Source organism: Dama dama, chromosome 12, assembly GCF_033118175.1.
Source record: "Dama dama isolate Ldn47 chromosome 12, ASM3311817v1, whole genome shotgun sequence".
Lineage (NCBI taxonomy): Eukaryota > Metazoa > Chordata > Mammalia > Artiodactyla > Cervidae > Dama > Dama dama.
Genome location: NC_083692.1, coordinates 66,464,192 through 66,491,781, shown reverse-complemented (window position 1 = coordinate 66,491,781; position 27,590 = coordinate 66,464,192). Strand labels below are relative to the sequence as shown.

General features: G+C 38.0%; 1 protein-coding gene, 1 non-coding gene and 1 pseudogene across 2 annotated transcripts in view; 2 read left to right on the top strand and 1 right to left on the bottom strand.

Annotated features, from left to right (window-relative positions):
- The window catches only part of FSIP1 (fibrous sheath interacting protein 1), a 207,907-nt gene that overhangs the window by 158,427 nt on the left and 21,890 nt on the right, over positions 1–27,590 (bottom strand). The window contains exons 5-7 of the mRNA XM_061158245.1: positions 9,016–9,114; positions 6,762–6,886; positions 5,174–5,284 (exon numbers count right to left, since the gene is read on the bottom strand). Of these exons, the coding sequence (XP_061014228.1) occupies positions 5,174–5,284; positions 6,762–6,886; positions 9,016–9,114 (335 nt within the window). The remainder of the gene's footprint in view (positions 1–5,173; positions 5,285–6,761; positions 6,887–9,015; positions 9,115–27,590) is intronic.
- On the top strand, positions 21,023–21,158 carry LOC133067556 (small nucleolar RNA SNORA21). Its single transcript, XR_009695338.1, has one exon. It is a non-coding gene; the product is annotated as a small nucleolar RNA SNORA21 (small nucleolar RNA).
- On the top strand, positions 25,091–27,291 carry LOC133065866 (kinesin-like protein KIF11; annotated as a pseudogene).

The window sequence follows — 27,590 nt, the reverse complement described above, 5'->3', positions numbered from 1 at the left end:
AGGGAGAAAGTGAGATTATACTATATCCATATAAGATATACTATAGCAATAAACATTTAAAATACACTTACAAGTTGGCATATGAAAATTACACATAATTATAAAAACATATCTAACTAGTCACAAATAAATTCTGATCTTTGTTCCTAAGTAAAAGTGATATAAATATTGTATGACCTAAAAGAGAAATAAGAATCTGACAAAAAAAAAAAAAAACCTATGGAATAAATGATTAAATACTGGTTAATAAATTTTAAATTCTTGTTTGAATGGAATTCTTTTTAAACGACACTGGAAGTAAAAAACTAAGTGCAGCAGAAATTGAAATGTTTCATGTTTTATACTGTTACAGAAGGAAATTGTGTGTTGTTGTTCAGTTGCTCACTCATTTCTGACTCTTTGCAACCCCATGGACTGCAGCACGCCAGGCTTCCCTGTCCTTCACCATCTCCCAAAGTTTGATCAAAGCTATGTCCATTGAGTTGGTGATGCCCTCCAGCCATTGCATCCTCTGTCATCCCCTTCTACTCCTGCCTTCAATCTTTCCCAGCATCAGGGTCTTTTCTAATGAGTCAGCTCTTCTTATTAGCTGGCCAAAGTATTGCAGCTTCAGCTTCAGCATCAGTCCTTCCAATGAATATTCAGTTGATTTCCTTCAAGATTGACTGGTTTGATCTCTGTACTGTCCAAGGGGCCCTTAAGAGTCTTCTCCAGTACCACAGTTCAAAAACATCAATTCTTCAGCACTCAGCCTTTTTTATCGTCCAGCACTCACATCTGTACATGACTACTGGAAAAACCATAACTTTGACTAGATGGACCTTTGTCAGCAAAGTAATGTCTCTGCTTTTTTAATTCGCTCTCTAGGTTGGTCATAGTTTTTCTTTCAAGGAGCAAGCATCTTTTAATTTGATGGCTGCAGTCACCGTCCACAGTGATTTTAGAGCCCAAGAAAATAAAGTTTGTCACTGTTTCCATTGTTTCCCCATCTATTTGCCATGAAGTGATGGGACTGGATGCCATGATCTTCATTTTTTGAATACTGAGTCTTAAGCCAGCTTTTTCACTCTCCTCTTTCACCTTCATCAAGAGACTCTTTAGTTCCTCTTTGCTTTCTGCCTTAAGGGTGGTATCATCTGGGTATCTGTGGTTATTGATATTTCTCCTGGTAATCTTGATTCCAGCTTGTGCTTCATCCAGCCCAGCATTTCGAATGATGTACTCTGCAAACAAGTTAAATAAGCAGGGTGACAATATACAGCCTTGATGTACTCCTTTCCCAATGTGGAACCAGTCCATAGTTCCACATCTGGTTCTAACTGCTGTTTCTTGACCTGCATACAGGTGTGTAACATGTAGTAGGTGATGTACGTATTTCTGCCTATACTTGCAATGTGTAGGAATCTCGCCTCCCTAAGACAGAACCCAGAAAATGCTCTTCACCACCTGCTTTACAGCTAGGATTCAGGCCAGTAATGAGGGTCTACAATCATATTCACCCATCTAATACTGATTCAGATGTGAGGAATTTAGGATCTGATGCAAAACCCATTTTTCTGGGAAGGGTGACGGCAGAGGCTTCCGGCTTTGGGAAAAGTCATTAGTAGTTGTGAGCTCCCAACAGAGGGGAAAATCTTTAACAAATTCAAAGTATCCTAGACAAACTGAAGAGAACATTACATCCATGCAATGAAACCTGCCACTATAAGCAACAACCGGCAGGCATGAGTTCCGAGGAATTCAAACATAATTATCATGTTAGTCATCCTCTTTATGTTGGATTTCTCAGAGGTGAAGGGGCAGAGCACTCCCAAAGGACATACAGACACTTGAAAGAATACAGCAAATTTGAAGCATGGCAAGAAATCTGGTACAGTTTCAGGAAACAATAGATAGGTCAGTCCCTTCCTCAAAGTGGCAGTCCCTTCCTGCCACATTCATATCTTCCTCCTCTGATCTCTGTTCCATCATGTGTCACCACCTATCTGGCTTCATAGAATCTCCATATAAAATGTCTATCTCCCACATCAAATAATAAAAAAGGACGCCTTCTCCTCAGAGGACTTGCAGAAAGAACTTTCAGCAAATATTAGTTTAAAAAACAATAATAATTGTAAAAATGGCAACAATCTCAAAAGAGGGCTGCACAAGCAAAGTAAGCAGAATAGAGCTGTTTGAAACTCAACTCAGAAAACTGTAAAATGAATGTAGATGAGCAAAATGACAAAAAGGATAAAGACTATGAAAAATACTTGAAGGCCTGGAGGAGAGATCCAGCAGACTCTATACCCATGTATGGGCTTGGTACGTAGACTGATCTGGTCCCCTTTTCCAATCTCCTCCTTCTTTGCCTTCCTCTGCTAAAAAAAAAAAAAAAAAAAAAAAAACAGTGAAATCCTTGAATCCTCTGTCTTGACTGAACAGCTGTTTGAAATGAATGACTACATGCAGTCTTAGCTTAGCCATTGAGGTGCAGGTAGAAGTCATGGGGAGATCACAGCTTCCCAAATGAAAAGGCAAAGTTTTACAGGTATCTCTTTTACCCTTTCCTTTCCCCCTTTCTTACTGCCTGGAAAATTTACATATTATCTAGATATAGCAGTCATCTTGGACACTGAAAAACAAAAACACATTAAGACCATGAGTCAAGAAGATCAAAAGACACTAGCTACTTACACTTGGATTTCTTGTTATAGGAAAAAAAAAAAGTAAGTTTCTTATTTAAGTCATGGTCTATAAAGTTTTCTGTGACTTGCAGTTAATCCCATTCCCAACTGATATCCCACTTTATAGGAAGCCCAAAAGGAAAGAAAAAGAGATGACAGAAGAGAAGAAATAACAAAAGATAATTTTCTGAACAAATAAAAAAATTGAATCTTCAGGTAACAAGTGCCTACCTAGAAAGTGTCATCCAAGAACAAAAATGTTTTTAAAGATGCACACAAATAAGTTCTGATAAAATTGGTGAACTCAAAAATAAAGAGAAAAATCCAACAAGCTTCCAGAAAATCGAGAGCTACCATTTGAAGCTACCATTTGACGCCATCATTCAAGTGAGAGAAGAATTAATTTTCGAATATGCAAACATTCAAAAATTATCTACACACCATCATATTTAGGGGAATTCTTTTAATTCCAGAAAAATAACTCAGGAAAAATGATTTTGACCCCTTGGACTGTAGCCCACTAGGCTCCTCTGTTCATGGGATTTTCCAGGCAAGAATATTGCAATAGGTTGCCATTTCCTCCTCCAGGGGATCTTCCTGACCCAGGGACTGAAATCACAACTCCTACATCTCCTGCATTGCAGCCGATTCTTTACCACTGAGCCATCAGAGAAACCCCAATAAACAATTAGTTAAGTTTAAATACACAGGTAATAAGGTGGTTTTAAAATTTAGCTACTGTTGAGAAAGATTCCTAAAATATAAGCAGCACACTATTTTCAAAAGAAAAACTTATAACATCCTAGAACTAAAATTCCAAGTGATTTCAATGCATTCTAGAGGAGAAGAAATGGGAGAAGAGGGAAATGAAAGCATACCAAAGATCCTGCCCTGTTAAGATGTAAGATTTTAGAAATTAATTAATTATTGAAGAAACTACAGAAGGGAAAGCAGCCCACTGCCAACACTCTGATCCTAGTCCAGTGAGACCATTTTAGCTTTCTGTCCAGGAGAAACTGAGCTGAGAAGATCTAACTTCCTAAAGTGACAGAACTGGGAAGTGACGGATCCTGCTTTCCAGCCAGTCTGCCAAAGCCAGCACTCAACCACTCTCCTAAACCACCTCCAGTCAAAGCCAGCACACTCAACCACTCTCCTAAACCACCTCCAGTCTCTGTAGATTCCATTTTCCATTTCTCCGGAACACAGTGTCAGTTGAGAATACATAACCTGGAGGAATATACATCAGCCTTTCTTGGAGTGGGAATTGCAGAGAATTGTTTTTTTTTTTTTAATCTGAATTTCTAGCTTCTCTTGACAAATTGGAGGATCTAGGCAGCCCTGGGCGGGGATTTCTATGCAGCAGCAGTCACTGACTGGCATACTGGCCCAGATATTGCTGCTCATGCACTGCTTTTTAGCCAGAGCTAAAACTGCCCTCTGAAACTACATGTCTTAGGCTGGGTTCCCTAGACCCAGAACCTGAGACAGAGATTCCTGTTCAAGTGACTTAGTGGAAGAGTGCTTTCAGGATTAGGGGTGTGAGGAAAGCAGGCTAGGACAAGGGAACAAAGCCAGACAAGGATGTTGTCTCAGCTGAAGACTGACTGACCCCTGGGGAAGCTCTGGAGGACAAACTACAGCACACAACTCATCCTATTTCAAGGTGAGGAACAAAGGGACTGGGCAGTGGTGGGGGTGGGGTGGCGGGTGTCATCCTGTCCTGGACTGGTCAGCTCCCATTTGGCCCAGGACAGTTCTCCAGAGAAGGAGTCACGGCAGGGGATGGATGCACAGATGTGCTAGGGAAAGGGCTGCTGCAGGGTGTCAGCAGCAGTCGCCATATCATCTCTATTAAACACAGGGGAATAAAAATTAGATGACAGCGCCAAGAGTTTCAAGGAACACAGGACAATGTGTTTCTTTGTGGAAGCAAGAATAGGACTAGAAGTTTAGTATGCAAACAAGAGCAAATGCTGAGCCTGCACTACTTATGTGACCTGCCCAGGCCCTATAAACACTCACATTCACACCCTGGATTCACTCCCCAGACTCAGCCTGTGCTTGCCCCAGATCTTCAGGGAACTGAATGCCCAGCGTTACATGGACAGGAGCAAGGTGGTGGTCTTAAGGATTACTAAAGATTACACTGAAATTATGTGGAATCAGTTTAGGGATAATAAGAAATGTCCAAAATAAAAGGATCCAGAGAAACATATCTCTATGTCATCAATGAGCAAGCCCATCACATCACAGGCAGAGGGTATTATTGTGAAAGCCAATGTGTAGGTCACTCTTATAATGACATAAGAGAGTCAATAATGAATCAACAAGGGTAAATTGGAAAATTTCGATAAAAATAAATTTATAAAGCAGGATTTTTTAAGTTAAAAATATTGCCTCATAATTTGAAAAATTACTGCAATTTTTGCTATTTGATCAACAACATGATTTTAAAAATAAAAATTAAGACGTGTAGAGCCTGTAGAATATCAGAGTTTACTTACCTCAGAACTGGACAGCCCTGAATCAGTATCATCTAAGTCCTTTAAAAGTTCAACCAGCTTTTCCTTTTCTCTGTCAATCATAACCACTGGTTTTCCCAAATTTTTGGCCAACTATAGAATGTACCAAAAGAAAATATTAAATACTCAAAGCAACTCATAGTTCAGGAAAAATTAAAATGGAATCTGAGGCTTCTACAATACAGATTCACTAAGGTAAAGTTTGTTATATTAGGCATTTATATTTGCTGGGTAATTTTATTTTATTCTAAATTTTGGTAGAGCTCCATTCTCTAAACAAAGATATTCAACCATCTCAACAAACACTTTATATAAAAAATAAAACATGGGCAGTTTGCAAACCTCTCTTTACATTAAATGTATCAAATGCAACATACTTGCTGAGACATTTGGGAGGAATCTTACAACTTTCTATGTGACATATATCCACTAAATGAAACTGCTTTTAAGTTTCAAGACTATCACATCAGGGGTTTAAATAGGATTCAGTTACTATTGATAAAAGGAAAAAGGAAAATCTATGGTGGGGCTGTTATCTGCGTCAGCAAGAACTTGGACATGGAGAAAACCCTACTGCTCTTGGAAAATTATACATTAAGTCAACAAACAATGAGACAATGCAAAAAGAGCAAGCTGGAAAAGGTTTCTTTCAGATCATAGGAACACGGAGCACATAAAAGTCAAGAGTCCCAGAGGCCAGTCCTGGCAGTGGCAGGCTGACCCATGAATCCAGTCTGCCTGGAAAAGACATGCTAATTGTGGAAAACATCAGGCTTGAACTATGAAGAATTACTTAACTCTCTCCTCTTAAAACGTCACACTTATCAATGTAGCTTTCCACTGACTTAACTGCCTGGGTGGCTTGCCATGAACCTTCTGTTCACCATACTTTCATTTCTTGCTATAAATTATTTCACATTCTGGTCAAATACAGGAGTCCCTGTGCCCTTGGTTTGTCTAGTCTGCCTTGAGGACAAACCAAGTCAGACTGCACGGCTTTTAAAACCAAGTTAAGCCTCTATATCAGTGAGCTAATCAAAGCAAGAGACAAGTAACAGGCTGCTCCAGGAACTGGGCTGGAGTTGGAGAGAAGAGGCAGGGCCAGTAGGCAGACAACCAGTTGACCTCTCCACCTCTGCCAAGAGCATTTTCCACTCAAATTTCTAAATGCACCAACTATAAAATCAGTCTCATTACTTTAAACAAAACCAATTTTACTAATATGCAATTCAAAATCTGGGAAACAGTGTATAAAACTATTATTTAAATAAATGTCTTTCAAATTGCAGGAACCAGATTCATTTCTGGGAAATGAAACAAATTATTAAGTTGCAGCTAGCAATTTTTAAGAGGGTAGGATGAGATAGAATAGGCTAGGAGAGAGTAGAAAATAGTGAAATTATGCGTTGGTTCATAAAATTTCTCTTACAGTTATATGTATTGCTTCAATTACATATACATGTATCATGGTCAAAAAAAAAAAAAAATTTAAAGACAATGAACATAGCTATCTCCATTTTTGCAACTCATTGAGTCCCACATTCTGGCTTCTAAATTTCTAGGTACATACCTCAATGTTTCGCTTGATAAAATCCTGGCTGTGTTTACCCCTGAGCTCAATCTTTTCTGTATTTGAGAAAGGTTTATTTTCTGCTTTGATCATTGACTCATTTCTTTCCACATCATAGGTAAAATCTAATAAAATAAAAAAGTTCAAAATTTTTTCAGAATTATAATTGTCCATTATGCCAGAATTTATCTTAAGCATATATTGAAACATATAGGAAATAAACACACATAGAAAAGGTCCTAAATTTCAGATCAGAAACTTAAGACACACAAACATTTATTCTTAAAAAGATAAATGTGCTACCACAATTTGCAATGAAGTTCTTATAAAACTTTGTTATTCATTATCATGTATCAAACTTTTTGCTGTTGATTCCTTTGGAATCATGGGAGATGTGAAAAGAACTTCAAGTGATATACATGAAGGAGAAATTGCTGATGTCATGAGAATTTTAAAATATATTTTATTTTAGTATTTATATAATGTAAAACTTACTCTAAAGACTAGAATCATTCCCTACTACTCAATGATTCGCTGTTATCTTCTCAGAACAATAAACTTCTTGTTCAAACCTGTTTTTTAAGCCAAGTCGGGGCGTAAGTGTCCCGGACATCCCACATCCTATCTGCACAAACCTGTAAAGCCCATCTCAGTTTGTCAGTTTTTCTCAACCTTTGAAGAGCTTTGTATCAACGTCAGTTGTCCAGACCCTGAGTACTCAAGACTAGAGCAAGAAAAATACTTGTGGCCTCTTATCCCCTTTATAAAATATCTTGTTTTCACTGTAGTCACATTTAAAGCATTTTTTAAAAGACCATGTGAATCCTTCATTAAAGCTCTAAAAATATGCATAAAAATAGTCTTCCTAAATGACAAATAGAGTCCACCTTACAAAACAGGATAAACTGCCATATTAAAGTTCAACAGAAAAAAAAACACTAGCCAGTAGCTCAATGCCGACAAGGCTTACTTAAAAGTTATCTTTGTTTTATAAGAAAGGTAACCTCAATAAAAAGGATTAAGGAGCTAGTCAACTGGTGTTTTTGTGGCTCATTATCAAAGAATCAGTACAAATTTAATAATTAAAGAATAAATTTGATAACACTAGTTGGAAAAACCAAGAAAAAGCGTGAGATCTCTGGATTTAATTTCTGTTCAGACTAAAATAAATTTGAGTAAAAAAAAACAACAACAAAGTTTTACTCAAATTTAAGTTACACATTTCTAGGGGAAAAAAACCTATGCTTTATAACTGAGATTTCATTCTTTAATCAATCCGGTGTCTCAGATGGTGAAGAATCTGCTTGCAATGTGGGAGACCTAGGTTCGATCCCTGAATCAGGATGATCCCCTGGAGAAGGAAATGGCAACCCACTCCAGTATTCTTGCCTGGAAAACCACAATGACAGAGGAGCCTAGAGGCAGTCCATGGGGTCATATAGAGTTGGACACTACTGAGCAACTTACAAACACCAATAGTTAAAGTATGAGTTATTTTTTTGGTAAGTGGCCTTCCTAGATATAAAATACATAACTCTTTCCCATAATCCAAGTTGTATATAGTCTTTTAAACTGAAATCTGAAGTTTATTCATTCAGCTGAAGTTTCATATTCTCTTAAACAACACATTAAAATAAATCAAATGCATCTTTGTCTATATTTATAATAGTTTCTTTAAAATACACTTTTAATACATTGTAGGAAAAAATCTTAGATAGTCTGGTAGAAACTATCTGCCTAGAAATGTCCTCTTCTCCTCTCCATCCTGGGAGTGATCCAAGGTAGAGGTTGCCATGTCCCAGTAGTGACCCCAACTCTTGCTGGGTTGGATGAATTGGCTGGACAAAGGGTGGACACCTAACCAAAGACAGATCAATTGGTCTCTTCTCTAGGATTATGGAATTGAATCACCCTCTCAATGACTAGTGAAAGGATATGATCTTAGGAATCAAAGAAGCTATCTACCAGAAGGATTCTTTCCATAAATTTTCTTTTTCACTTAAACTAGATTTACATTACTAGCAGCCAGATTTAACTGTTTATTACACAAAATTTCAAATGTCTGAAAGAAAAGTATTATAATGAACCCTCAACAACTAACTTCAATAATGATTAACTCATGACCAATCCTGTTTCATCTAGAACCTCACCTACTTCCCCTCACCACTGAATTAAATCACATCAAATCATTTCATCTGTGAATATTTGTATATATAGCTAGTATCTTCTTGTGACAATATATAAAATCACATACCTTGTTTGACATTCTGTATATGATTTTCATAGTCTTCTGGTGGAACTTGAGTGTGAAACACCGAGAAAAAGGTATCTTCATGCTTGTTACAAGAAGGATCTAGTGATTCAAAAATCATTTCTTCAGTATCATATGTTAACACATATATATGGAATCTAGAAAGACGGTACTGATGAATCTATTTGTAGGGCAGCAATGGAGATGCAGATATAGAGAACAGACTTATGGACATGGGGCAACAGGGGGTCGGGGGGAGAAGAAGGTGGGACAAGTGGAGAGACTAGCATGGAAACATATACACTACCACATGTAAAATAGACAGCCAGTGGGAATTTGATGTATGACTCAGGGAACTCAAACTGGGGCTCTGCAACAACCTAGAGGGGTGGGGTGGGGTGGGAGGTCAGACGGAGGTTCAAGAGGAAGGGAACATATATATATACCTATGGCTGGTTCATGCTATTATATGGCAGAAACCAACATAATATTGTAAAGCAATTACATTTCAATTAAAAATAAATGAATTTTTAAAAAATCATTTGTTCCATACATACAAAATAAATAAGGAATCGTTTATGTGGACAGTTGTTTTTAAAAAACAGATAAGACCTAATAATGTTCTCTGCAATATTCCTCAATTTCCTCCACACATTTCTTAAGACAATGTCACTTTCAGATAGACATGATAATCATATTTGTACACATGAGCCACTGAAACACAGAAATCAAAGCCAGTCAACAGTTTCCCTAGAACTTCTGTGCAAGAAGTATGCACCAGGGTGTGCTAAAATATCACATTAATTACCTGGATATAATACACCCAAATTCTAACATTCTTAAAACAGAGAATATGCACATTGAATAACTTTGTGTTTCTAGTCCTTATTTTAGATCCACAAGGTGATATTTCAGATATATGATCCATCATTAAAATAACAGAATGTGTTTGAGAGAAAATTGGAGAGATACTTGGCAGTTAGCTTTCTTTTTTTGATTCTCTTGGGATACTACACATAAAAAATTAAGAAACTGTGTTTAACTCTTTTTGTTTAATTTAATTTGTCTTATGTTCTACTAAGCTAAGTTACACACCATATATTTACAAGAAACAGCTAACATAAATAAATATCACCTTGCTTTAACATGAAAGAATCTGCCAGGCTGTGGCACAGAAATGTTTTTGCTTAAGAAAACATGACATGTCTTGAAGATATTAGAGGATTCACTTGGAGATGATATGGGCAAGATATATTCACCATGACACAAATACCAACAAATTCAAAACATACAACTTCTGATAGTAAAAACAAATTCATCAATTCAAATTCCCTAATTTGGAATTCATAATAACGTAGTGTCGCATCACCAGGATTGACAGTACAACCATAATCTTTGTCTAATGTTTGATGAGCTAATCTAGCAAATTAGTGGTATAATCCTTACAAGAAGACAGGTAAGCTACTCAGCAGACAAAGAGTTTTGAAGTTCTTTTCAAACTTTAATTTTTTTGTAACCATTGTTATTAAGGCTCTTAAATATTCATTGAAGCGAACAGCAAGTCAGCAATTTGGCAACATTCTGTTATTGGTTTAAGTTGCATCATATACCCAAAATGGTAATATATTTTTTATCACATAATTCCTCTTTAACAGCAGTTTCACTTAATTTTATACTAAAGTACCTATAGAAAGATAAAAATGCGAAAACCTGCAAGACAAAAAACTATTATAGCAAGGTGATACTGAAGGTTTTAAACCAAGGAGTTTTTCTTAGCTGAGATCATCCATGTGACCCTATGGCTCTTCATGCATAGTCTCAGGATATCATTGCCTCAGACAGAATGAGTACAGCTAGGGTACAGCCCTAACACAAAGGTCTCATAGCTTAGCCTTGAGTTTAAAAGACAACAGGTGTAAAAGGAAGACATTCAACTGTAGAAACTCAACTTCTTTACAGGAAAAAAGCATTTTCTAAATTACAAAAGTCCTTCATTAGAAAACTCTTCCTTATAGTAAAAAACAAACCAAAAAAATCTACTTGATGTAGACAAAATGATGGAATTAGAAAATGATGATTTGATAAACACCATAATAATAATTGATTCAGGTAGAAATTAAAGAATAACAGGATAACAGCCCCAAAGTATCCTCCCACAAGATAATTTATCCAGTGCAAAGAGAAAAACAGTAACTTAACAGTGGAGAAATCTAGCAGACACCACCTTAACCCAATGATCAAAGTTAACATCACCAGCGATGAAACAACAACATCACACACTTCCTGTTATGATTCGTTGAGAATACAGTACCACTTCTGTGGGATTTCTGCCACAAATACATAACCTGAACCCAATATGTGGAAACATAAACAAACCCAAACTGAGCAACTTGTCTACAAAATAACAGACCTATAGTCTTAAAAAATGCCAATGTCATAAAATACAAAGAATGACTAAAGAGACATGACAATTAAATGCAATGCAAGAGCTTGAATTTTCTTTTGGTAGAAAGGATTTAAGTGGGACAACTGGTGAACCATGAATAAAGCCTATTGATTGGATCACAGTATTGTATCAATATTAATTTCCTGATTTGTGTGTGTGCATGTGTGTGTGTCCGTCTGTAGAGAAGACAGAAGATGTGGTAAGATACTAGTACATGGAAAATCTGAGTAAAGGGTATTTGAGAATTCTTCATACTTTTGAGACTTTCAGTCTGAAATTATACCAAAATTAAAAGTTAATAGGTAGTTTTTCAAATGTCCTCACTACAAACATTTAGCTAAAGGGAAAAAAGAAATCTCCCTTCAGTGAGATTGTGCTCAAGGGCTGAGCACAATTTTTTTATTAATTATTTTATTGAATGAAAGATTCATTAAATTCTATAGTGTTTTACAATTTTCAAAAGTGTTGAGCACAATTTTTAATACGAGTCTTGAAAGAGGAAGATTGGAGGGTTGATTTAAGTTGCTTCCTGTCACCTAAGGAAGAAAGCCCATCCCAGACAGTGGGAAAGACCTAGAAGAGCATCACTGGGATGAGTTTAGAGTAGACACAAGTGACTCACAAGTGAGACTGCTCCCTGGCACTCATCCTTTTGGAGGTGGAATCCTGGAGTTAGATTGAGATCACCAAGGAAAATGGGGAAACCAGAGCACAGGGGGCTCTGCCTCACTGAACACCTGGAATTCTGGGAGGAGACTCCACTCACAATGTTCCACACCTACTCCTGATGCCCCAAAGCACCAGTGGCAGTGTGGCATGTTTTGAGGGAGACAGGGCATGATATATTCACCCTTTCTTTCTCCCTATCTCTTTTTCACTCTCTCCCCTACTCCTAATACACACACACACACACACACACACACACACACACACGTGCGCGCGTGCACACAGAAACATATGACATACAATTGCATGGCTGGCCTGGAGCATGGAAGAGATCAGGAGCGCTTACTTTCCCCTAAGAATTAGAAACAGATCCCTTCCCAGTGCACATCATGGCACCAACCAAAAATGCACACAGCCAGGGACTTCCCTGGTGGTCCAGTGACTGGGGCTCCATGCTCCCAATGTGGGGGGGCCTGGGTTCAATCCCCCGTCGGGGAGCTGGATCCCACATGCTGCAACTAAGACTCGGCTCAGTCAAATAAATAAAATTAAATAAATAAAAACAAATATTTTTTTTAAAAAATGCACACATCCAAATGTCCCATGCAATTAAGAACCACCCTGTTAGACTACAGAGAAAAGTTCAATAAACTCAAAATATCAAAACAATGCCCACAGTATTACAGATTTCTATATTGGCTTTTAAAGCAGAGGGCTTATAAAAGATTGTGGAGAACAAAGGAAAAGCACCATTTTCTAATTAACTATAAGGTCAATGAGGAAATAAGAGTACAGTAACAACATGTAGAGAATAATGATAACACATAAGAAGGAATGCAGTATAAGCTAAGTCTAAATTCAGAAATAAATTCATAGCAATGATGCCTTTATCACATTGTTATGGACTGAATTGTATGCCCCCAAAATTCATATGTTGAAGCCCTAACCCCCAGTGTGGCTGTACTTTAAGGAGATAATTAAGGCTAAATGAGATTATTAGGTAGGGTTCTAATCCAGTAGAACTGGTGTCCTTATAAGAAGAGGAAGAGGCGCCAGAGGTATCTTCACCCCCCCACCTCTTCTTCCCCTGGGCACAGAGAAAAGGTCATGTGAGGACACAGTGAGAAGGTGGCCGTCTGTAAGCCAGGAAGAGAGCTCACCAAAAATGAATTTTCCAGTACCTTGATCTTAAATGTATAGTCTCCAAAACTGTAAGAAAATAAACCGGCTGTTTAAGCCACCCAGTCTGGGGTATTCTTTTAATGGGAGCCCTAGTAGACATGTATTTTAAGAGAAAATAAAAAGAACTTAACTAATTTAAATGAAGAAACTAATTTAAGAAACTAATTTAACTGAAGAGAAAACAACAAAACAAGTTCAAGAAAAGAAATAATAAAGGTAATTGCTAGAATTAACAAAGAAATTCAAAATTGATTTACAAAGGATAAAAAGAAAAATCCTCAAGTATAATTTTAAAAAGAGAAAACACTCACTGCTATCAAAGTAGCAAGAACAAAGTAAAAGAACAGTCACAAAGACCCCTGCAACAGAACAGAGGGTTCAGAAACAGACCCAGAAAAACATACTCAACTTATCTTTAATAAAAAAGCAAGACTTCCGAATAGAGAGAGGACAATCTCTTCAACACATGGTGCTGGAACAACTGATGTTCATATGCAAAAAAAAAAAAAAAAAAGCCAGACACAGACCTTACATTTTTCACAAAAATGAAATCAAACTGGATTATAACCCAAATATAAAATGCAAAACTATAAAAATAGGGTAAAAATCTATGTGGATTTCAGTTTAGTGATGAGTCTTTATAAACACCACCACAAGTATGATCCATGAAAGTAAAAATTGATAATTTAAACTTTATTAACATTAAAAACTTCTGTCCTGCAGAAAAGACAAGCCACAGGCTGACAGAAAATATTTGCAAAACACATATCGCATAAAGGACTTGCATCCAAAATAGACAAAGAACTCTGAAAACTCAACCATAGGAAAACAAACAATCCAATTTTTTTAAAATGGGCAAAAAATCTGAACAGACAACTCACTAAAGAAAATATGGATATGGCAAATAAGCACCTGAAAAGATACTGAACATCATTTGCCATTACAGAAATATAAATGCAAATTAAAACAACAATGAGATACCAATAAACATCTATTAGAATGGATAAAATCCAAAAACCTGACAATACCAATTGCTGGCAAGGATGCAAAACAACAGGAGCTTTTATTTTTGCTGGTGGGAATGCAAAATGGTACAGTCAATATGGAAGACAGGCAGTTTCTTACAAAGCTAGACATTTATCAAATGATTTAACAATCCTGCTCCTAGATATTTAACCCACAAAATGGAAATTTTATGTCCAAAAACCTGCACACTAATATTTGACAAGCTTTATTTATAATCATCAAAAACTGGACACAATCAAGATTTCATTCAATAGATGAAGAAAAAAACAAACAGTGATATTGTCCATAGAATGAAATGCTACTTAGTGACAAAAAGAAATTAGCTATCAAATCACAAAAAGATATGGATGAATCTTAACTGCATACTGCTAAATTAAAGAACCCAATCTGAAAAGGTTACTTATGGAATGATTCCAACTTTACAACATTTGGAAAAGGTAAAGCTAGAAAGACAGTAAAAAGATCAGTGGTGGCTAGGGGTTTGGAGGAAGATGGGAGGGTTGAATGGATATTCACCCAGGGGATCTTTAAGGGTGGTAGAATCACTGTAAGATACCAAAACAGTGATTACATGACACTACGCATTTTTGGAAACCTGTAGCTTCACAGCACAGAGAGTGAACCTTAATGTACGAAAACTATCAAAAGATTATTTAGGATGCAATAAAATCCCAGGACAAAATACAGAATTTGGTAAAAACAATCTGTGTTACTGATGTACAAAATAATTTCACTGAAGAGGGTAGAGGGGAAAATGCTCACTTTAAGTAAACTGGAAATGAATAGAGTCTGTAATACTAGAGGCAATAGAAATTGTATGTGAGCTTTTTACTCCAGTTGATTAGGTTATGTCCTCAAAAATTCTGATATCACTACACATGCATAGTAGAATTGAGCAATTAAGTAAATGGATGGCCAATGCTGAGAACCAGGTTTTTCACTGTTGGAATGTAGGTTACACATGAGCAAGAGGAAAAGTCTAGAATGATCCATGTGTTAATAAAGTCAGAGACATCAGTATGAACCTATATTTAGCTTAATATAGAAAGAGATGGTAATACATAGAAATATTTACAGATATGTGTATAAGAGGTTAGCATACACACAAATACTTCCTTTCTCAGAGGCAACAACTCCCCAATAGCAACAAGCTGATCAAGCATCCTGATCCGGTTTCTAAAATCATTCTCCAATAGGAGGAATCAGGGCTTCTCGGAGAAACAGCTGATTTTCTAGGACTTTGTAGGAAATATAGAAGACGAATCTGAAGCATCTTATAGTGGCAGAAAGTAAGGAAGGGCACACAACAACAAAACTCACAAAGGAGGAAATACGACAAAGGGGCACAAAAGTCAACTGAAAGACCTCCCAATGGCCAAAGGTGGGAAACATTTGAGCAATAAAATAAAGTGGTATTGGATGATAATCCAAAGTATAAAACAAATATCCACGTCTACAGTGATATAAAAAATAGGGAGACTAGGTGAATAGGAGAATGAATCTATATTCCCACACTGAATAATTCACAATAATTTATGTAAATTCTCTGCCATCAAGGAAGTGACACATAACATCCACACTCCTTAAGTATGAGATGTACATAGTAACTTTCTTCCAAAGAAGATAGTATGGAAAAGGGGAAATATTTGGAAAATTTACAGTAGAGAAATATGACAAATATCAATACTTCCTTGGTCAGGTGACCAAAGTTAATATCAACAGTGATGTTATACTGATAATGTGATGTGATGTGATGAAAATGGCACTTTAACTCTGTGGTCTTCCTCCCAAGAACATACAACACAAATATAATCATGTGAAAACCATGACATAAGTCACAACTGCTAGAAATTCTATAAAATACCTGACCAGTACTCCTCAAAACTGCCAAGGTCAACAAAAACAAGAAAGTCTGAGAAAGTGCATAGCCCAGAGTAGCTTAAGGAGACATGAGGACTAAATGCAATGTGGTATCCTGAAAGGGATCTTAGAATAGGAAAAGGACATTAGGTAAAAACTACATATCTGAATAAAGTATGAACTTTAGTTAATAATAATATATCAATATCAGTTCATTAATTTTAACAAATGTACCATACTAGTCTTAATAAAAGGGAAACTGGTTGTGGGTATATGGAAAATCTCTGTACTTTCTTCATATTTTTCCTATAAATCCAAAACTTTTAAAATTAAAAATTAACTTTATGAAAACTCTAGATAAAAAAGAGAAACAAACACTTAATAAAATTAGAAGTAAGAAATGGGGCATATAAACAATAAGAAGGAGAATTATCATTTTTAAACACTAATGGAAACTTTAAAATCTCAGTGACGTGGACATACTGTCAAAATTGACTCCAGAAAACTAGTAAACTGAAATACAATAGTAAATATGAAAGACACTGAAAAGAGTCAGAGAATAACCTCCAAGAAATTATTTGAACCAGATGGTTTTTTCCAGTGAAATCTTTCAAATTTTTAGGGAACAGAAAATCCCCATGCTATATAAACTGTTTCAAAGCATGGAAATAAATGGACAGCTAGCTCCATTCATTTTATGAAGTTAACATAGCCAGTAAAAGCATACACACAACCACTACTAACCCCACCACTATCTGCTACCCCACGACATACATACACATGGGCACACTCACACATATACACATACACACACACAGAGCTAATCTCACTTATCAATATAGTTGTGAAAATTCGGTGAAATAATGGTGAATAAATTCAACCATTCATATCTGGTACTAAATTAAAAGAATAATCCTCCACAACCAAGAAATTCATTGACCTAGTAACAAAAGAATAATTTAGTAATTAAATCTATTACTTTTGAAACATTAGTTTGTCAAGAAGAAAAAACTTTACAATAATTTAAAATAGATATTGAAATACACTGCATAAATCTCAACACTTAAGTCTTTACAAAGTTCTCAGAATAGGAATAATCATTGAAAGGACAAAAAAAAATTCGTATTATTTTCAGGTGATCATAAACTAACAAAACTCAAAGCAAACAACTAAAAATAATTAGGATAAATAAAATAATTATCACCGAGGGCCTGAGAAAATCAAACAGTAAGGCAGAGAGGGCAAATCTTCCTTTCCTCTACATTTTAATTCCACTCAAGCCTTCAACTAACTGGATGATGACCACCCACAATCTGGAGAGTAATACACTCCACTCAGTCTACTAATTCAAATGCTAGTCTCTTCCAGAAACACCCTCACAGATACACCCAGAAATAATCTTTAAACAGACATCTGGGCATCTTGTGATCCAACCAAGTTGACACACACAATTAGCCATCACAGACACTGGGGGAACGATGAAACCATCAGCCAAGATAGAGAAAATATACAAAAGAAGGAATGGGACGTAAGGAGAGGGAGAGGACAGCCAGCAGGGAATAATGAAGCCAGTAGAAATGTTACTATCTGATGAGTGGTCAACTGTGTCAGATGCTACAGAGATATCAAATAAGACAAAAAAACAGGTAAGTTTTTTCCTAGTAAGTCGCTAAATTTAGAAGTTAGGAGGACCACTGATAGAGTAGTTTCTGTAGTGTGATAAAAGAAAATACAGTTGGGAAGTAAATGGAAGTTGACCAGGTAGCACTAGTAGGTGTAGACTATTCGCTCAAGAAATCTGACCCTAAGAGAGGAGGGAAACAGAGTGGTACCTGTTTGGGAGTATCATGAAGAACCAATGGAGGAGGTTTTATATGCATGTTTAGTTGATTTGGGGCTTCCCTCATGGCTCAGCTGGTAAAAGAATCCGCTTGCAATGCGGGAGACCTGGGTTCAATCCCTGGGTTGGAATGATCCCCTGGAACAGGGAAAGGCTACCCACTCCAGTATTCTGGCATGGAGGATTCCATGGACTGTATAGTCTGTGGGGTCACAGAGAGTCAGACACGACTGAGTGACTTTCAGTTAGTTGATTTGAGGGCTCTTTGATTCTGTTTTACGGTCAAAAGATTTAAATGTGAGATGCATGAGACAAGTGCTCGGGCCTGGTGCACTGGGAAGACCCAGAGGAATCGGGTGGAGAGGGAGGTGGGAGGGGGGATCGGGATGGGGAATACGTGTAAATCTATGGCTGATTCATATCAATGTATGACAAAACCCACTGAAATGTTGTGCAGTAATTAGCCTCCAACTAATAAAAAAAATTCAAAAAAAAAAAAAGATTTAAATGTGGTTAACTGAAGGGAAGGACCCAGAGGAGATGAAAGAGATGAAGGTGGTAAGAGACAGAAAAATTGATGGGTCAGGAGCCAGGGGCAGGGTGAAAGGCACGGGATATTACTGACTTCGGCCTTGGAGAAAAAGAGCACGCATCCTCATTTAAGGGAAGAGGGAAAAGGGTGGAGAAGCACAGTCAGTGCAGTTTAAAGGCAGAAAGCAAGAATGGACCCACCCAGTTTGTCCATTTTCTCTGAGCACTAAGACTGCCTGGGCTAAGGACCTGCAGAAGAGAACTGGAGGTTAAGCTCACAGTCATAACTCAGAAGAGCTATATTGGAGACTGTAAGAGAAACTGCTAAGCTATACTGAGAATCCAACAGAGGTTAAAAAACAAAAGACACCTTAGTTATACCAGTCAGCACAGTTATGTGATTTTTTCTCCCCAAGTCCTCTGCAAATCAGAGCAGAAAGAAAATACCAAATTTTCTTGGAATAGTTCATCTTAACATGCAAGAGTAGAAGCAACAATTTCCTGAATTTCACAGAAAAGCACTTTAAAAGAGGTATTTGCAAATTTTGAGAAACCTGACTAATATGTCACTGTTTTGTGCTTACACAAACTTGTACATTTGGAGCTGGAAACACAAGTCACAAATGTGACAGAGTCAAAAAAGAATAATCTTTGTCCAAAACACCAGTAACAAACAATCCTATCACTAGATATATTTGTCTCAGAGAGTAATGAATTTTATCTCTATCCACCAGATAGATGCTACAAACTAAGGGAAAACTCCTGGTTTGGTAATTTCAGATTTCTCTAGAAAAACTTTAAAGTGATCCTTCAAAAATGTGGTGAGACAGACTTTTAAAATATTTCTTAGACGTCTAGAAAGTACAATACTATCTCTTTCAAAACCTCAGTACTTGAGGTTATTATCTCTGGTTTATAAAGCTAAAATATGGTTTAAAAAATTTAATTTAATGTGGTTTTTATCTTTCTGTTAAAGTCCTCATTTGTGTTTAGTACCTGTAAAAAGTACACTAGTACTTTTCTTTTTGCTGTTGCTTATTTGTGATGTTAGAAAGGGACTACAATGCATTTTATGTTTTGGGGGCTGGAAAACAGGTTGGAAATTTCCATTCTGCCACTAGCCCAAAGTCCTTTGAGTTACGCTTAAGTAAGAAGTTAAGGAAATGACCCGGGAAAATAAAGAATACACATTCTAAGATTTTTCCCTTAGTTTAAAGGGGAAAAATTAAAAGAATGGTAAATAGTAGGTTTGGATATTTGTAAATGTGTGTTTAAAGTTCAAGTCTAAATAAGCCTGGCTCTAAATTCTTCAAGAGGTACTCTTAAAGCACTATTTTAACTAGATGCCGCCACCTACTGGACAGTTTACAAGGGTTTTGAGCTTTCCTGGTACAAAAAAATGACCATGGAGGAAAACAGAGCAAAAGGTTTCTTGTTTTCATAATAAGCTTTACAGGAAGACTTTACTTTAAATTTTATGGCTATACATAGGTTTGATCAAAATAATTGCTTAAGTTTTAAATTTTTACATTTTTAATTAAGAGGGGGTCGTTGAAGTTCAGAGAATAATCTGGGAAAGAAACCACCCTCAGGATGGAACAGATATAAGCAGTGTCACACCATTTCATGATATGAGGCTATGCTGTAACAGTAGAAATATAAGATGGCCAAAATTAGTGTCATGTGGTCAAATCAGACTCTTGCATTTCTGTTCATTTCTTTCACACATGCTAATAACACATTTCATAAACTGAAGATTCCAAAAGTTACCTCTTTTGGAATAAGCTAATAATTTATGTTATATAAAATGTTTTAAAAATGTATAATTAGGCTAATAACATAATCTATAGTAAACGCTGGCTTCCCAGGTGGCGCTAGTGGTAAAGAATTCGACTGCTAATGCGGGAGATGTAAGAGACATGGGTTCAATCCCCAGGTCAGGAAGATCCTCGGAGAAGGGAATGGCTACCCACTCCAGTATTCTTGCCTGGAGAATTCCATGGACAGAGGAGCCTGGTGGGCTATAGTCCATGGGGTCACAAAGAGTCAGACACTTAGCACATACTAAATGCCATCTCTTTTGGATTTTAAGATTTTTAAAAATCAGATATGTGTGACTACTGAATACATGTCTATGATGTAAAGAGCCAGCAAGAAGCTTCATTAAGAAATTCACCTCCTATAAAAGACTAGTCATCAAAACAATCTAATTAAGTCTGAAGAACAAGGAATACAACAATAATGTCTCTTTGTTCTGGTGATCTGGTCAAGCGTGATCTAATCAAGACAGACGACAGCAAGAATGAAGAACAACAGACACTTGGCTTACCCAAAAGTGTCTTTGATCCCATTTCCTTTTATACTGACCTACTTTTACATCTTATCTGTTCTGCACACAACAAACACTGCCAATACATAAAAATCAACTAAGAATTCAAAATCTAAAAATTGAAACTTTGACCCTTTTAAAAGCACTCAGTGGGCCTTTTGCTGATGACCCGCTGAGCCGTCAAGAAAGGGTAGAGTGAAAACACCGCTTTTGGGTGAAGCGGCAGCATGTTGTGTTGTTTGGCTTCAATCGGTGGTGTGACAAGGTGTTCAAAAAAAAAAAAAAAATTGAAACTTTGAAATAATATTTAAAGCAATGACTTTCTCTGGCTCTAGCTTCTAAGCCTCAGGTAACTTCAACTTTCAGCTCATGAAGTCTAACAAGATTCCGTGTTAGAATATCAGTGTTAATGTAAACGTCTAAGGGTCTACAGTAGTCACGTAACTCCAGAGATACAACTGTGAACTCCACGTTGTCGTTGTTGTTCTTCAGTCGTTCAGTCGTGTCCGACTCTGTGACCCCATGGACTGCAGCACACCAGGCCTCCCTGTACCTCACCATCTCCTGGAGCTTACTCAAACTCATGTCCATTGAGTCGGTGATGCCATCCAACCATCTCATCCTCTATCATCCCCCTCTCCCCCTGCCTTCAATCTTTCCCAGCATCAGGGTCTTGTCTAATGAGTCAGGTCTTTGCATCAGGTAGCCAAAGTATTAGCACTTCAGCTTCACCATCAGTCCTTCCAATGAATAATCAGGGTTGATTTCCTTTAGGATTGACTTAACCAAATAGACCTGCCATGGGCTTTAAAAATTAAATGTATTTGATAGCTCAAATTTGTGAAGAAAGACCAGATGAAAACAAAAGTCTTGCCCTCTAGGACCAAAAGCTCACTCAGCAGTGAACCCTGTGACTGAAAAGGATGATGTTAAAAGGCTGCCATGGATTCCCTTATGGAGTGGCCTAAAGTCCCTGCTCCAGAGTTAAGCATAGCAAGTGTGGCCCTCTTAGAAATGCCTCAGTGGTGAAATCAGCATTTAACTCTTGCATTCTAGAATACAGATTTTTATCATTGTTGTTCAGTCGCTAAGTCGTGTCCAACTCTTCGCAAACCCACTGACTGTAGCACGCCAGGCTCCTCTGTCCTCCACTATCTCCTGGAGTTTGCTCAAATTCATGTCCATTTAGTAAGCGATGCTATTTAACCATCTCATCTTCTGCTGCCCCCGTCTCCTTTTGCCTTCAACCTTTTCCTACCTAACAGCAAAGGAAACCATCAACAAAATGAAAAAGACAACCTACAGACTGGGGGAACATATTTGCCAACAATGTGACCCACAAGGGCTTAACTTCCAAAATGTACAAACAGCTCATACAATTCAATAGCAAAAAAACAAACAACCCAATGAAAAAATGAACAGAAGACCTAACAGACATGTCTCCGAAGAAGATATACAGATGGCCAATAGGCATATGAAAAGATGTTCCATTACATCACTAATTACTAGAGAAATGCAATTGAAAACCATAATGAAGTATCACCTCACACCATTCAGAATGGCCATCATCAGAAAGTCTACAAATAATAAATGCAGGAGAAGGTGTGGAGAAAAAGGAACTCTCCTACACTGTTGGTGGGGATGCAAATTGGGTCAGCCACTATGGAGAACAACAGGGAGTTTCCTATAAAAACTAAAAATAGAACTAACATATAAGCCCGCAATCCCACTCCTGGAAGCCCTACTCAGAGCCAGTCTAATGCCCAAGCAATACTATATGACCAATTTAGATGATGTAGGTTAAGGATTTCAAAAGTGTCTTGCCAAAAAATACCAACTCTTCCCAATCACTAAAACATTCATTACTAAGAAGGTTAAAATAAGTTACATGATTCTTCTTTTGTAGAAGAAGAAAAAGAAAAGAAGGAAGAGGAGGAGGCAAATCACAATATACAGTTGATCCTTGAATAATGTAAGTTTAAATTGCACAGGTTGACTTATACACAAATTTTCCTCAATAAATGTGTACTACAGTACCACACAATCCTTGATTGGTTGAACCCACAGATTTAAATTGAAGAAAGGGGGGAAAACCACTAGACCATTCAGGTATGACCTAAATCAAATCCCTTATGATTATATAGTGAAAGTGAGAAATAGATTTAAGGGACTAGTTCTGATAGACAGTGCCAGATGAACTATGGGCAGAGGTTCATGACATTGCACAGGAGACTGGGATTAAGATCATCCCCAAGAAAAAGAAATGAAAAAAGGCAAAATGGCTGTCTGAGGAGGCCTTACAAATAGCTGTGAAAAGAAGAGAAGCGAAAAGCAAAGGAGAAAAGGAAAGATAAAAGCATCTGAATGCAGAGTTCCAAAGAATAGCAAGGAGAGATAAGAAAGCCTTCCACAGTGATCAATACAAATAGAGGAAAACAATAGAATGGGAAAGACGAGAGATCTCTTCAAAAAAATTAGAGATACCAAGGGAACATTTCATGCAAAGATGGGCTCATTAAAGGACAGAAATGGTATGGGCCTAACAGAAGCAGAAGATGTTAAGAAGGTGGCAAGAATACACAGAAGAACTGTACAAAAAAGATCTTCATGACCCAGATAATCACAATGGTGTGACCACTCACCGAGAGCCAGACATCCTGGAATGTGAAGTCAAGTGGGCCTTAGGAAGCATCACTACAAACAAAGCTAGGGGAGGTGATGGAATTCCAGTTGAGCTATTTCAAATCCTAAATGATGATGCTGTGAAAGTGCTGCACTCAATATGTCAGCAAATTTGGAAAACTCAGCTGTGGCCACAGGACTTGAAAAGGTCAGCTTTCATTCCAATCCAAAAAAAAGGCAATGCCAAAGAATGCTCAAACAACTGTGCAATTGCACTCATCTCACACGCTAGTAAAGTAAATCTCAAAATTCTCCAAGTCAGGCTTCAGCAATACGTGAACTGTGAATTTGCAGATGTTCAAGCTGATTTTAGAAAAGGCAGAGGAACCAGAGATCAAATTGCCAACATCCGCTGGATCATCAAAAAAAACAAGAGAGTTCCAGATAAAAATCTATTTCTGCTTTATTGACTATGCCAAAGGCTTTGACTGTGTGGATCACAATAAACTGTGGAAAATTCTGAAAGAGATGGACATACCAGACCACCTGATCTGCTTCTTGAGAAACCTGTATGCAGGTCAGGAAGCAACAGTTAGAACTGGACATGGAAAAACAGACTGGTCCCAAATAGGAAAACGAGTACGTTAAGGCTGTATATTGTCACCCTCCTTATTTAACTTACAAGAAGAGTACATTATGAGACAATGCTGGGCTGGAAGAAGCACAAGCTGGAATCAGAATTGCCGGGAGAAATATCAGTTAACCTCAGACATGCAAGATGGCACCACCCTTATGGCAGAAAGTGAAGAACTAAAGAGCCTCTTGATGAAAGTGAAAGAGGAGAGTGACAAAGTTGGCTTTAAGCTCAACATTCAGAAAACTAAGATAATGGCATCCGGTCCCATCACTTCATGGCAAATAGGTGGGGAAAGAGGGGAAACAGTAGAAACAGTGGCTGACTTTATGTTTGGGGGCTCCAAAATCACTGCAGATGGTGATTGCAGTCATGAAATTAAAAGACACTTACTCCTTGGAAGGAAAGTTATGACCAACCTAGATAGCATATTAAAAAGCAGAGACATTACTTTGCCAACAAAGGTCCATCTAGTCAAGGCTATGGTTTTTCCAGTGGTCATGTATGGATGTGAGAGTTGGACTGTGAAGAAAGCTGAGCACTGAAAAATTGATGCTTTTGAACTGTGGTGTTGGAGAAGACTGTTGAGAATTCCTTAGACTGCAAGGAGATCCAACCAGTCCATCCTAAAGGAGATCAGTCCTGGGTGTTCACTGGAAGGACTGATGCTGAAGCTGAAACTCCAGTACTTTGGCCACCTGATGTAAAGAGCTGACTCATTGGAAAAGACCCTGATGCTGGGAGGGATTGGGGGCAGGAGGAGAAGGGGATGACAGAGGATGAGATGATTGGATGGCATCACCAACTCGATGGATATGAGTTTGAGTAAACTCCAGGAGTTGGTGATGGACAGGGAGGCCTGGCGCGCTGCGATTCATGGGGTAGCAAAGAGTCAGACACAACTGAGTGACTGAACTGAACTGAACTGAACACACCACTGGAAAAACCTTTACAGTGGAAGGTGAAAGGTCCCCTAATGAGTATACTTGGGAGGAGGATCCTTTGGCTGGTATAATTCCTTGTACTCTTCATCAGATTTTTGAGAAACTTACTGATAATGGTACTGAATTTTCAGTGAAAGTGTCGCTATTGGAAATCTATAATAAAGAGCTCTTTGATCTCCTTAATCCATCTTCTGATGTTTCTGAGAGACTGCAGATGTTTGATGATCCCCGTAGCAAGAGGGGAGTGATAATCAAAGGTTTAGAAGAAATTACAGTACACAACAGGATGAAGTCTATCAAATTTTGGAGAAGGGGACAGCAAAAAGGACAACTGCAGCAACTTTGATGAACACCTACTGAAGTCCATCCCACTCAGTTTTCTGTTACAATACACATGAAAGAAACTACAGTTGGGAAAGGAGCTTGTTAAAATTGGAAAGCTGAACTTGGTTGATCTTGCAGGCAGTGAGAACATTGGCCGTTCTGGAGCAGTTGAAAAGAGAGCTCAGGAAGCTGGAAATATCAGTCAGTCCCTGTTGACTCTAGAAAGGGTTATCATTGCTCTTGTAGAAAGAACACCTCATGTTCCTTATCGAGAATTTAAACTGACTAGAATCCTCCAGGACTCTCTTGGGGGACGTACAAGAATATCTGTCATTGCAACAGTTTCTCCTGCATCTCTCAATCTGGAGGAAACTCTAAGTACATTGGAATATGCTCATAGAGCAAAGAACTTACTCAGTAAGCCTGAGGTTATCCAGAAACTCACCAAGAAAGCTCTGATTAAGGAATATACAGAAGAGATAGAGCGTCTGAAACAGGATCTTGCAGCAACTCATGAAAAAAAATGGAGTGTACATTACTGAAGAAAATTTTAGAGCTATGAGTGGAAAACTAACTGTTCAAGAGGAAGAAATTGTAGAATTGGTTGAAAAAATTGCTGCTGTTGAGGAAGAGCTAAATAGGGTTACAGAATTGTTTATGGATAGTAAAAATGAACTTAACCAGTGCAAATCTGATCTGCAAAGTAAGACACAAGAACTTGAAACCACTCAAAGACATATGCAGGAAACGAAATTACAGCTTGTTGAAGAAGAATATATCACCTTGGCTTTGGAAAGTACTGAGGAGAGACTTCATGATGCTGCCAACAGGTTGCTTAACACAGCTGAAGAAACTACAAAAGATGTATTTGGTCTCCATTCTAAACTGGATCATAAAGCAGTTGATCAGCATAACACAGAAGCTCAAGGCGTTTTTGGCAAAAACTTGAATAGTCTGTTTAATAATATGGAAGAATTAATTAAGGATGGCAGCACGAAACAAAAGGCCATGCTAGAAGTTCACAAGACCTTGTTTGGTACCCTGCTGACATCCAGTGTCTCTGCATTAGACACTGTTACTGCAGCAGCACTTGGATCTCTCACATCGATTCCAGAAAATGTGTCTACACTTGTTTCTCAGATGTCTAGTATGATATTGAAAGAACAGTCGTTAGCAGCAGAAAGTAAAACTGTACTTGGAATTGATTAATGTACTTAAGACTGATCTCCTCAGTTCACTGGGAACAGCTTTATCCCCCACTGTGGCATCTATACTGGAAATCAATAGTCAACTGAAGAATATTTTCAAGACTTCGTCAATTGTGGCTAATAGAAGATCAGAAGAAGGAAATGGATGGCTTTCTTAGTACACTGTAACAATATACATGAACTAAACGAAAATACAGTTTCTTCCTTGGCTGAATCACAGAAGGTTTGTGAAAACTTAACTGAAGATGTGAAAAAAGCAAAGAAAATCCATTCACAGGAACTTTACCAGTTAATCAGTCTTTGGGAGGAGAGATTCTGTGACTTGGAGGAAAAGTGTAAAAACATCCAGAAACCAGTTAGCAGTGTTCAAGAAAATACAGAGCAAACGCAGGAAACTATGAAACAGGAAGGTCTGGTTCCTTCAGAAAATTGCAAACAAAATCCCTCTCCTCAGACCGCGCAGGAAGAAGCCTGGCGGCAAGGCCTAGAGCTCAGAACCCTGCAAGCTCGCCCTGCCTGCGTCTCGCCACTGCCTGGACGTTCTTCCCCTTTTCGTCTTTCTTCTTCGCAGATGGATACGGCTGGGGCGCTGATGACAGTCCTCTGGGAGGGTGGGGTCGTGGACTCGGGGGCCTTGGAGCGTGGAGCAGCTCGGCGGCTGGCGTAGGCCTCCCCTGCTGGGTGCTGGCATGCCCGCAGGGGTTGCTGTCGCCCGGGGACTGTGGCTGGCCGTGGTGTCTGCCCCGCGCTGGCCCGAGCCTTCCAGTTGCAGGCCGGGTCTCCATCCCAAGCCCAGGAAACCGAGCAACCACTCAGCGCCTCACTTTTTTTTTTTTTACTTTACAATATTGTATTGGTTTTGCCATACATGGACTTGAAGCCGCCATAAGGGTACATGTATTCCCCATCCTAACCCCCCTCCCACCTACCTCCCTATCCCATCCCTCTGGGTCATCCCAGTGCACC